General features: G+C 39.0%; 1 protein-coding gene across 5 annotated transcripts in view; it reads right to left on the minus strand.

The window, feature by feature from the left end:
• TEX2 (testis expressed 2) overlaps positions 1 to 12,267 on the minus strand; it is a 122,550-nt gene that overhangs the window by 30,073 nt on the left and 80,210 nt on the right. For all 5 annotated transcript variants that reach the window (XM_034789362.1, XM_034789363.1, XM_034789365.1 and 2 more), the window contains 4 exons: positions 11,193 to 11,393; positions 8,832 to 9,168; positions 7,249 to 7,496; positions 1,845 to 1,994 (listed from right to left, as the gene is read on the minus strand). In XM_034789362.1, the coding sequence (XP_034645253.1) occupies positions 1,845 to 1,994; positions 7,249 to 7,496; positions 8,832 to 9,168; positions 11,193 to 11,393 (936 nt within the window). The remainder of the gene's footprint in view (positions 1 to 1,844; positions 1,995 to 7,248; positions 7,497 to 8,831; positions 9,169 to 11,192; positions 11,394 to 12,267) is intronic.

Here is a 12,267-nt window from a genome sequence, read left to right on the forward strand (position 1 = left end):
CACACGGCCAGGAGCAACTTGGGAAGATATTGTGCCACATTCAGACTCTTTCCCTCATGGAAAAATTTATTTCTAAGACTTTAGAGGAAACCTACATGGTCACCTATGAAGTCCAGAAGCAGTATAGAAGATTTATCGCGCGTTTCCCTCACTTTATTTTTACAGTGATGTGAAAGAAAGCTGAGAAGTGCTGGCTTATTTGAACCTTGAGTCAGTGGATGGAGCCCACTGAAACAAAAGGCCCACCCCCCCCAAAAAATAAGAGTGGGCCCACAGACCCCAGGACTTAATAGAGGACAAAGAATGAACAAGGGGCAGTTCATAGGGTCAAAACAAGGGACCAAAAGAGAGACACCAAGCAAAGAACTGCAGCCAACACCCACTGCTCAGAGGAATCATCTGAACTTCACTTACAGGAACTCTGCCTGGATCTGTGAATGGATGAGGGACCACACATAGGCCCCAAAATCAGAGACCACCACCCTGAAGAGTGAAGCCCTCCTGCTGAGACCACCTAGGGTACCTGTTGTGTGGGGTAGGGTTTTTGTGCTGTGGACAACTCCCAACAAGAGATGGCACTGATACCATGAACGCATTCCCCACAGGACCCCAAACCATCAGAGGGGCTACCTTTGTTACCAGCAGACTGAATTTGCACTGACTGCCAAGGAGGTGAAAGGCCCAGAACAGCAGAAGGGCAGCAAATGAGAGAAAATATATTGCATATTTTTGCCTGTAATAGCAGCGAATATTTATAACAGAGTAGTGCCCTATACATTTATGGTGTTTATCAGCATTTCACCTCTCTCTCCCCCATTCCAATTTTTTGCACTCAAACTGTTCTCAAGATGTTTGAATAGCTTGCTTCAGTGGCTGTGGAAACAGCCCTGGGTAGAATTAGTTTATTGCTTACTTCGGGTAGTACAAAGCACACTCTCACACAGCTGGTTTTGGCAACTAAATTCCAGTGCTGGTGACAGCAGGTCCACTCCTTCCTTTGTGTTTAGGAACAGACTGATAAACACACCCACCCCACCCCAGGAGTTGTTGAACAAACCTGTGATTAGCTGCTGCTATTTGGAAGAGTCTGAGAATGCAAGGGGCAGACCACGAAAGTCAGTCAAAACCCTCTCTCCTTTTCTTTGTTGAGCTTGTGCATTAGATAGCACAATTATACCCCTTTGCCCTTCACATAGCTGCTGCCTTTACCACTACTCCCACAGAGAATCCTTGTTTGTAACAGATTTCTGAATTTAAAGTGTGCTCATATGGGCACAATTACAGCTACCTGGTCCCCACCCCTTCCTGTTGTCAATATACCATTTCTAAAAGCAGTTTGCATTTCACTGAAATCCTGAATCCTCATCGGGGGTTCCTGTTCAGATGTGACAGTGAGTAGAGAAACAATATACTATAGCACAATGGGTTTGCAACATTAGCCTTAGAGATTTGCTGGTCAAGCAAGCTTAAAATGCTATAATACTACTGCTTAATGCTAATACAGTAATACTTTTCACCTCTGTCAGAGGACCTCTATGTGTTTTGCAAACATCCATGAATTCAGCCTCCACACCCCTATGAAGCAAACAATTACTACTATCTACATTTTGCAATCAGATTAAGTGACGTGGCCAAGATGCCACTGTGAAATCTGTGGCAGAGCAGGATTACATCTAACTACTCCTTTTGTCATTAACAGGGCTCAAGACACTATTTCAAAGTACAAGATATTTCAAAAAGTATTTTTAAATAAATACTTTTTATAAATCATGTAACAAAAAACTTAAAAAATATCCTTTTTTGTGTTGGAGAATAGGAAGTGCAACCCCCCCAAGGAGAGATACCTTTATTTTGCTGAGTTTCATTTGGATCTTCTTGGACACAAGATCAGACCAGTACTTTTCTCCTAAGAAATCCCAAAATATTCTTCCAAGCAAAGCATTTACCCATGCCTCCTGTTCCTCTTCTTCAGCTACCGTATGGATATCTGGCAACTGGCAACACAAACATATCATTCAGTTATGGAGCACAGCTTAGACAATCTAGTCATACTGCCTAAAGAAACATTTCCCTCTAGATCTGGTCTACACTGGGAAATTTATACTGTTCGTTAACACATATTAAAATAATGTCTACACTGTTTAACAAGGACTATAATCTTCAAAATCATGTAAACTGATCATGGTTAACCCTTGTGTGTGTGTCTGTTAATGCAATAAAATTTCTCAGTTGAGACCTAAACTAGACAGATTTGGAGTCATTTGCAGCAAAGGATGAAGGTATTCAAGTTATCAGATAGTCACACAGACTATTTTTAATGCTAACAGCAAAACCAACATTTTTCATACTAAAAAGATACAAAATTCCACAGCACAGCAGATAAGAATCTGACAAGTGCTTAGGTCTCCTTCCTGCCCATACCCACTTGCCTTATAAAGTCCGAAAGCAAAGCTAAACTTTTTTTTGCGAAGCAAAACTAAATCAGAAAAAAAGGAATACGAGGAAAATGTGAGACAATAGAAGGGAAAAATCCTTTGTATTCTTCCTCCACTTTATATCCAAAAGTCCACTAATGGAATGACTAGAGTTATATACAGTTAAAGATGAAGACTGAATCAGTGAGAGAGAGGAAATGTTAGGAAATGATTCTTTGCAAAGTTACAGGGGTTCAAGCACAAAAATGCAACATGACCAGACAACATGAAGCAAATCTCCCATATCACTGACGTCTGACTATGTCTGAAGAAATTATATGGTTTTCTTTCCACTGAGCTGGGAGTTTTGTAGCAATATCTGAATGGATCATGTCTTGATTCATTTGAGAGTAATCTGAAACAAATGAAGACACAATCCATTTGATACGGCAACGTTCTGACTTCAGCTATAAAGGCAGAGCCAACCAAAGCTACATGCCAATACGTACACACCTCCACTTTCAGATTCAGATGCAGGGAGTCTGAACTCTACATTGAGGAGAGAAAGAATGTATGTGATTTCTCTTTAAAAAGTTTAGAACAGGGGAGAGGTACAGGAAAACTTAATTCAAAGACTCCTAAAGCAGAGTCTTTCAGCACACTGTATTATATACATATCTCCTATTATTGTTCATGGGAGAAGTGTGTGCATAAATATTCTTCTCTCCTCCCTCCAAATCTACTCCCAAGAAGCTCAAAGGAACATGGTCAGTCCTTTGACTGAGTACACTTAAAATAAATGCTTGCTCAAAAGGAACTGACCTGTTATTTAGATTGAAAGCTCTTCAGGGCAGAGACCATCTACCATGGTTTCGTACAGTGCCTAGTACAATAGGGCCCTGATTCACAGATAAGGCCAAAAGGGACCATTGTGATCATCTAGTCTGACCTCCAGCATAAAACATAGGTCATAGGATTTGACTGATTCATGACTGGGGCCCCTAGGTTTTACGATAATACTAATATTGTGAGTAGGGAGCTCCAAATATACATGCAGAATTGTAGTGGAGCCATTAGTGATAGAAATACACCAGTTAAAAGAAACTTCTAGTCAGTAGAACGCAGAAGTTAAGTTGCTGTATCTCAAATGGAATGTATTCATTCATGGAGCTTTGCTCAATGGCTTCCTTGAAGCAAATCATCTTCCCCCACCCCTTCAAAAATGTGTGCATCAACTTTCACACCCAAATTCCAGGATAAGGCTAATGGCTCACTTGAGGGAGATTTTAAAACATTTGGACAGGAGGATAATGGCCATTCTGCGAGATGCCTTAAGCTTACAAAAGGCTGCCCCAGCTGTCAACTGAACTCAATATTTCTTGCTTAAAAACAAATCTCAGATGTGTTTATTGTTACAGACAACTTAATCTTGAGGTGCATGTTTAAACTTACAGGAGGAGGAAAGTGACTGCCACATTTCCCAATCAATACTGTTTAGTGATGCATTTCCAAGCTGCTTGTAAAATTAATGCAAAATTAGAAAGATTTTGGTCTTTTTTTTTTTTTTAATTAAAAAATGCAACTGACAAGTACAACTAATAGTTCTTGGATGGTGTATGGAGAAAGTTCTTGCTCAGAAATCTCATGAGACTATGTTCTGAATAATGCTCTAAGAAGTTCCTTTTATATAAAAGCCTCATTTGAATTTTATTGCAAGAAAAGCCCCACATTCTAAATTGTCGTGGAACATACATTAGTCAAGCTAGCATTAAGAGTCACTGATGGGACTTTCATTAAATAAAATTGATTTTTAAATGCTAGCTTCTCTGCTTTGAGGTGATGCAGAGGTGATTTTCCTGAGGCAGTGTAGATTGCACATTTCCATGCTACTATAGATCTCATTAAAAAGAAACAAGTTTAATAGGGAAAAAAACAGCAGCAGGCAGTATATTTACAGTGATAACCTGAGACAGTGATAATATACGTGGCACATGTTTCAGTCTAATAATTCTTTTATGCGCACCAAGAGGATGGTCCTAAGATGCCAATTATAAACAAGATATGCATAGATTTTGTGCTCTCTGAGAAGCTCCACAACTTAACAATAAGTGATTCTAAACACATTTAAAATCTGCCATATTAAAAAGGGGCATAGTGCTGATGGCAGCTTGCCTAGGACCATAGGAGGTGGCATGTTATTTTACTCAAGACAGAAGGATCAAGTTACCCAAGTCTGGACTCTGGTAAAGTGATAACTTGATTTGAAGTGCAATTAGTTTCACTAGCTACAACAAGTTTTCCCCCTGGCTCCACAGTATCTTTGTTTATTTTTTAAATTTTCTGTGTTGTTGATATTTCACATGTATATCCCCATACACAAAAAAGGAAGCATTTTTTTTTTTTACCATTTTAAGTTAATATTTATCCCCCCTGCTTCAAACTCTTGTTTTGACACAGCAACCAGCTAGACACAGTGGCTGCTCTGAAATCAGCTGAACAGGATTTCTTTGCAACCTTAATATTCCCAAGGGCTGTGACTTTATACAAAAAGAGAATTTGCTGGATTGCTAAATTCTGTTATGACCCAAGTTCTTGCCAGCACTGTTTCAGAGGTTGAGTGGCCAGGATCTCTCCTGGCCAGGGCCAATGAGCACCAAATCAGCTCATATCATGTACTGTACGTGGTCCTCCTTAACTATGAGCTGTATGAGGGCCTTGAAGTGCAGATTATTTTACATGCCACAAAATATATATTAAATAAACTGGGGTCACATTTTATATTAAAGGTTCCATTTATTAAGGATAAATGAATGATTAATAGGTGTTTTACTAAATAGTTGAGCAATTAGAGAGTCCAAGAGGTGAAGAGACTCCTGATAAGCCATGGTTTCTCTACAACACCCACTCATAACACATACTACTCACATATATAACATGCTTATAACATGTATTAATCATTTAGTAACCCTTTATAAATGGAAACTTAATATACATACACACACAATACCCATGATTTAGTCTTTGTGTGGAAGGTTGCATCTGAAAGCAAGTAGCAATCTAAATAGAAAAGTGGATAGTTCCATTGCTTTCACTCAATTAACTCTCTTGGAAGGGCTCCTGCATTAGAAACTATGTCTCTTGGTCTTGGAAACCAAACGCTCAAAAGGTCATCAGATGAAATTTACATCAGTGATGAAATCCTGACCCTATTTGAATCAATGTAGCAACAATTTCACTCTAGATGAATAAAAAAAAAACAAAAAAACAAAAAAAACAAAAAAAAAACTTTCCTTTGGGTGAATTTAAAAATACACTTGCATGATATAAAGAATTGGAGAGATGAATCAGCTTTTGAAACATGGATAGAAAAACTACATCGCAGGTTCCTGAGCCAATTTGTGTTTATTCCTAGTGTACTCCCATGTAGTTTAGAAAAAAGAGAATAGTGAAAGCTTTTAGGTAACACAACTTAGGTTGAGGGAAGGAACAGGGAAAACAGTTCGTTTATGTAAGTGTCCAGCGTATTGCACACACACACACTGCCAGAGATCATAAATGCAGAGCTAAGCAGAACAACTGTGTATAGTGGCTCTAAGGGGACCGAAGTTCTTCATCTGATTATCAAAGTCCACTGAATTGTTGGCCGTTCTGAGCTGAAAACAGAATATGCATTAAATAACATCACAGTACAAGTCCCTACTTACATGCATCCGAGGATGGGCTCATCATAAAATAATTCCATCTGTGGGATGGTGGAAATACATGGACATATCTGAATATTTTATAACTCCCCTAAGGTCTGGTCTACACTGGGGGGAGGGGAGGGGCGAGATCGATCTAAGATGCGCAACTTCAGCTGAGAATAGCGTAGCTGAAGTCAACGTATCTTAGATTGACTTACTTCGCGTTCTCGTGGTGCAGGATCGACGGCTGCCGCTCCCCCATCGACTCCACTTCCACCTCTCGCAGCAGTAGAGTTCCAGAGTCGACAGGGAGCGCGTTCGGGGATCGATTTATCACGTCTAGATGAGATGCGATAAATCGATTCCCGATAGATCGATCACTACCCACCGATCCGGTGGTTAGTGTAGACGTACCCTAAGAAAGATTAGCTAATGAGAATAAACTCTCATTACTCAGCACTAAATTGCATTTATGGCTGAAAAAGGAACTCTAAAAATGACTGCCTCCTGATTTCAGCACTTCTGCACACCAATTAAGTTTTTAGTTGGCTCTGGTTAACATTAAACAAAAGAAGTGGGCTGTAGTCCACGAAAGCTTATGCTCTAATAAATTTGTTAGTCTCTAAGGTGCCACAAGTACTCCTGTTCTTTTTTCATTAAACAAAAGTTAGTTGATATGGTCTTTTTACTACTCTTACTATTGCAGCATGAGCCCAGCTATAGGAGAGTGAACTGGATGGTATCATGGTTTACCCATCAACAAAAGAGGTAACTCCATATTTATTGTAGGGACTAATTCTGCCACTCCCAGTTACCCCCGTGTTAACACCTACCGAAGGAAAACAGCTGAGGGAAAACTTGGCCTACAGAATCATTTTTGGTACTGATGTCGCACAAGCCAGGAGACCACAACTAGACTTTGGAGATCCCAGGTTGAGCCTAAAGAGCTGGCACTTAGAAATAATGTCTTTATAAGGAAGAAAGGGACAAACACAGATCCTCACAATGCCAGTTTCAGAACACAGCTGCACTTTCCATACTTATTTTTTTCCCTTCTATACAATCTATACTTTTTAAAGCAACAAGTGTTAAAAAAGTAACAGGACCTTAAAATGTGTGTCATGGAAGTATACTAAGCACCGGGCTTTTACCTTTTTCACAGAAGTAGGGCTACTGTCTGCACTACAGGCTGGACTAACCACAGGGCTTTTATTTTCTTGTGGAACACACTTTGCCATGTATACACTGTAGTCCAAAATCATTTTCTGTCGCACATTTCCTGCCAGCTCCTTTTGCTTAGGCTGGGACATGATTTCTTCTCCGCTTCCTTTGCTACTGCTGCGACTGTGCGTAAGAATTCCAGACTGGCTATTGGTTCTACTGTGTGATGGCAAGAACCCTAAAGCAGAAGGAATAACAGCCATTAACAAACAGGGTGGAGAAGGGAAGAGAACAGCAAAGCAAGTAGCAAACCACGTGAAAATGGATGGCTGTAGAGTATCAAGCATGAGGCATGATTATCACTAAAAAAAAAAAAAAAATCTAGCATCACCAAACATATGGCTACAAGGTTACTTGTGCTTAATTTATTTCATAAAAGGTACAATTCAAAGAAGTGCTTTTCCATCACTCTTTTAAGGCTACAATAAATTCCATAGTTACATGTTTAGATGGCCTGAAACTCTAATTTGCCAGTATTTAGAACGATTCAACATCCAGCAACAATGCATGCAACTGGAGATGTCAAACTCCTCAGTTACCCAAATCACATGCAAGCAGGTTTGTGGTCACCTGTACAACAGATGCTCGATTTTCAGAGAGTTTTGTTGGGGAGTGCCTAAGGCAAGTACAGACTACACTTAATTTTAGACTATAAGGATTAAACTGATTGTCCAAGGATCTGAATATCTGAAATTTATAATCCTAAGGAGAAATGTACAAAATATCAGTTTTGAATTTGCATTTCAGATACCTATGTTCTAGAAATGATGTTGTCTACACATTTCAAGAGAAAAACTCATAATAGGGAGGCATGATAAGGAGAGGGAAAGGAAATTTAGGATTACACCAAATGAAGTATTAATTAAAAAGCATCCAACACTTAAGAACTTTAACGCTTGGGTCATTAGGAAGACGTTCCTCCACATATTTCTTGTTAGTTGCGGCTGATATTAAGGCAACAGGATTTAATAATTAAAAAGAGCACTGTCAGCATACATGGCCATTGACAAAAATATGTATTTGTGTGAATCTCCCGATGGGAAGGCTTTTAATTTTTTTTAACAAAAAGGAAAGGGGGGGAAGATACAAGTAAAAACTTACAGACCTAATTCCTACATCCATCGAAGTCAGCTGCAAAAAACTCATTGACTTCAATAGTGGAGGACTGAACCCTTTTTGTAAAAATATTCAAATCTTTGCACTATGAAAATAAATTGATACTAAAGAAAATTTTTCAAGTAACAGTTTATATGTATGAGGTTACAACCATATACAATTGTATCTTGGTAACAGATGATCTCTAAAAACCTACTTAAATCACAATTTTAGGGAATATCTAATTCTGCATGATTATTTTTAGACTTGCTTTTTAAGAGCTAATGCTTAAATTGGTTCACTACAAACAACACTAGCCAGACATTCAGTTTTATGGAAGCTTTTTTTGTACTTATTGTAACTCCCTTTATAAAACTGTACCTTAGTAAATTAAAAATAATAAAGAGATACTGGTTACCTGGCTTGTTTCCACATAAGCTGAGAGGCTTCTTCGCTTCAGACTTTAACTTGGAAGCCAGAAGGAATCTCCTAAACCATTCCTCCTTCTCCCTACCCGTTCTTCCAAACAAATAAAGTATCTGATCCTTCTGACTAATGGGCTTTGTCCCATCTTGAGGTTTCTTAGATTCTTCACTGCCTAAGTCTAAGTTCTCTGCCGGTGACCCTTCTTCTAAGTTCTCTTTATCAGTCTGGGCCTTAGCCATAAAGTCATCTTGTCTACCAAGTTCAATGCAAATAGGATACTTTTTATTCCAAATTCGTTTTCGAGCCAGACTCTTGGGAACCAGATAAATCTGTGAAATAAAAAAAGTGAGAGGGTCAGATAGATCAAAAAACCCCAAAAACAAAAAAAGAAATTCCATATGAATCAATATCTTCTCCACTTATATATTAATGTATAGCATTGTGCATTAAGTGATGAGGTCATTCACCTCAAAGATGGTGAATGACCTCAGTTCCCACTTGGTTTAATGGGGGTGGTGGATGCTCAACTCACTGGTCGATCAACAGGCTTCTAACAAATGATATGGAGAGGCTTACCAATAAGCCTTATTTGAACCGGATCATGCTCAGGTAGTTTATACTCCTGGAATCACGTGAATACACAAGCATCTCTGCTTTCATTTAAAAAAAAAGGAAGAAGGTTTTCAACTCTGTTGTGCAAAATCTTGAAAATGTGACTCAGAAGCCAGAAGATAAAGAACCCCAACATTATTTTTTTTTTAAGTCTCATGACATTTTGGGGGTCCAACACATGATTTTTGGATTCTCGAGATCTGCAATACTGGTGCTGTGTGACTGCATAGGAACCAGAAAGCAAAACTATTTGATGGTCATATTCCAAGCTGAGTAAATGCAAACAGCACCCAAATGCAAGTAGAAAGAAGGAATTTCTTTAAAGAAAAAATTTCTTACCTCAACTGTTCCTTTAAAAAGGCCTATGTTGCTAAAGATACCCACAGTGTGTTTAAAAAGTAACGCTTAGCTTAAATTCCATTATTTGCTTATTGCATTTGGGGCACACTGTCCCTCTGTAATGGATTTTGTAACAAAAACGTCGTGCTACTTTTGGTCAGATTTTAGATACCACTAAGATCAAACAACCAAGTCCTGTTGTACTGAGCTATAAAACTGCTCAATCGTGATTTCAAAGTCTTATAGTTAAAATGTTTCCAGCAAGAGAAAATATGCACAGAGGACAGTAATCTTTACAAATTTCGACCTCATCTTTCTATCATGGAAGTAGTTGGGCCCCCTCTGTGTGCAGATTTTGGGAGATCAATGACTGCCTATTGCCCCTTTAGTTTTCTTTATTCTTCTCTTCCCCAGTCCCAGATTCCACTGTAGCATGGTTTCCTCCTTCACCTGTGCTGCCAATACCTTTCTTGGCCACCATCCCTTGTGATGCACAGGGATATCATGCAAGATAATGCTGATGTAGTCAGCTTTATTTTATGCTGGGATTCCCCATAAATTTGGGAGAGGGGCAACGGAGGGCAAACATTTCCCAGCCTCACTTCTTCCCACTCTTGTCTTGATGTACAGAAACTCAGAACCCATAATGCACCTACCTGGAGGGAAGCTTCCACAGCACTGTAGTGGGAAGAGACATGATGCAGCAGAGCTATCCCTTTCATCCATCTACCCACCCACCTCCCACTCTCTTCTGCTGCATCCACACAATTTGTGTTCCCTCCACTTGTGCAACAGCAAAAATGACTGGGCTCTGAATCCTTTTGCAGTCTTGAAACAAGCAAATTTGATTGCAGATTTCTAAAATATTGTATGCATATTGTTTTATGTATATGAGAAGGAATGCTCAATCTTCCCATGCCACACAGTTTCAAGACTCTGCATATTTACGTGAGGAAATAAAGGGGGGTTGAGTTTTTAAATGTCCTTTTGCTTATGTGCTGCTGATTTATTCTCCCAGTCCCCTTTTTAACTTTTCAAGAGGATGCTCTGAACGTTGTCCCCGATGGTTTTATTCTTTTGATAGCAAGGTTCATCTATGTGGCAATGTAACGGAAGGCTTGTGTAAAAAAAGATACCAGCCCAAAAATGTTTATGTTTTAATATTTTTATACCCATAAAAAAGATTAAACATAGATCAGTCTTCAGTATGAAATAGCCACTGGCTAACGTCTGTTCCCTTTTACTCTCGCAGATTAAACCAGCATAATACTTTGAAAGCTAATCAGTACATAAATAATCTTTATTTACATGACAGCAGAAATTAAACAACTAATAATGTAAAAAGGTAGTCTCTCTCTATACTACTATACAGCAATCAGCTGTATAACTAAATAGAACTCACCTTGCTGTCCGTAAGCTCATAAATTTTCTGGCCAATGTAGGTGACATCAGGCTTCGATTCATTGTAAATAGCCCTTCTGGAAATATTTTTATTGGGTTTTGAAAGTCTTAAGGTGCTTCCTTCAAGTCGCACGTAGACAGAATGAGTCAATGTAGCATGATAAGTTTCTGGATCATAATTATAAATTTCATTCATCCATCCCTAGAAAAAGGAAAGATTTGTTAATTGATATTGAATTGGCAACCTGATGTAGTATGAAAATAAAACTTTAAATAAATAGTTGTCAACCATTTATAGTAAGAGACTCCTTCCCACCTCATGTCACATATTGCATGGATGAATGCAATGAAGCAGTAGGTTGGGCACCAGAGTGAAATCAGGAAAGCAGGATTCTATTCCTACCTTTAGCACTGGCTGTCTGAGACTTTGGGCAAATCAGTTCACCTCTCTGCACCTTTTTGTTTCCTTATCTATAGAAATAGGGACAAATGTTTCTTACCCACCTTTATAAAGTGCTGTGAGATCTAGGGTGAAAAGCTCCATATTTAAGTAATTATTCCCAATCCTAGGGGTACCAGATTAGCCAATGGAGGCACTTGGCAGAGAAGGAAAGAAGCAGTGTATTACCCAGAGCATACATGCATGAGACATGAAGTCAATCTTTTCCTTGTCATAGTCTGCCAGATGACATACCTTAACAGTGACTCCTGCATTTGTGCATTACGAGCCAAGTCCTGCAAGGTTTTGAGCATCCTCAGTGCTCAGTGAAGTCAATGGAAAGTGAAGCTACTCAGGACCTTGCAGTCAAGCCTTAAATCTGCACAGGAGAAATCCTTACAATACTGAAGGAGGGCGTGGGAGGGACAGAGAGAGAAAGGGAGGAGGAAAAGAGTCTATGAACGTACATCTCTCAATACCCTATTAAAAATAAGTTACACAAGCCACTATAAAAAAAGTCAATTTACATATTATTGCAGCACTATAGCCAATTTAAAAAATAATCTCCTACACAAAAAAAACAGGACAATATTCTAAGGCCAATTTACTTCATTGGGAGCTGGTGCCAGACAGCTTC

Source organism: Trachemys scripta, chromosome 14 (genome assembly GCF_013100865.1).
Source record: "Trachemys scripta elegans isolate TJP31775 chromosome 14, CAS_Tse_1.0, whole genome shotgun sequence".
Classification (NCBI taxonomy): domain Eukaryota; kingdom Metazoa; phylum Chordata; order Testudines; family Emydidae; genus Trachemys; species Trachemys scripta.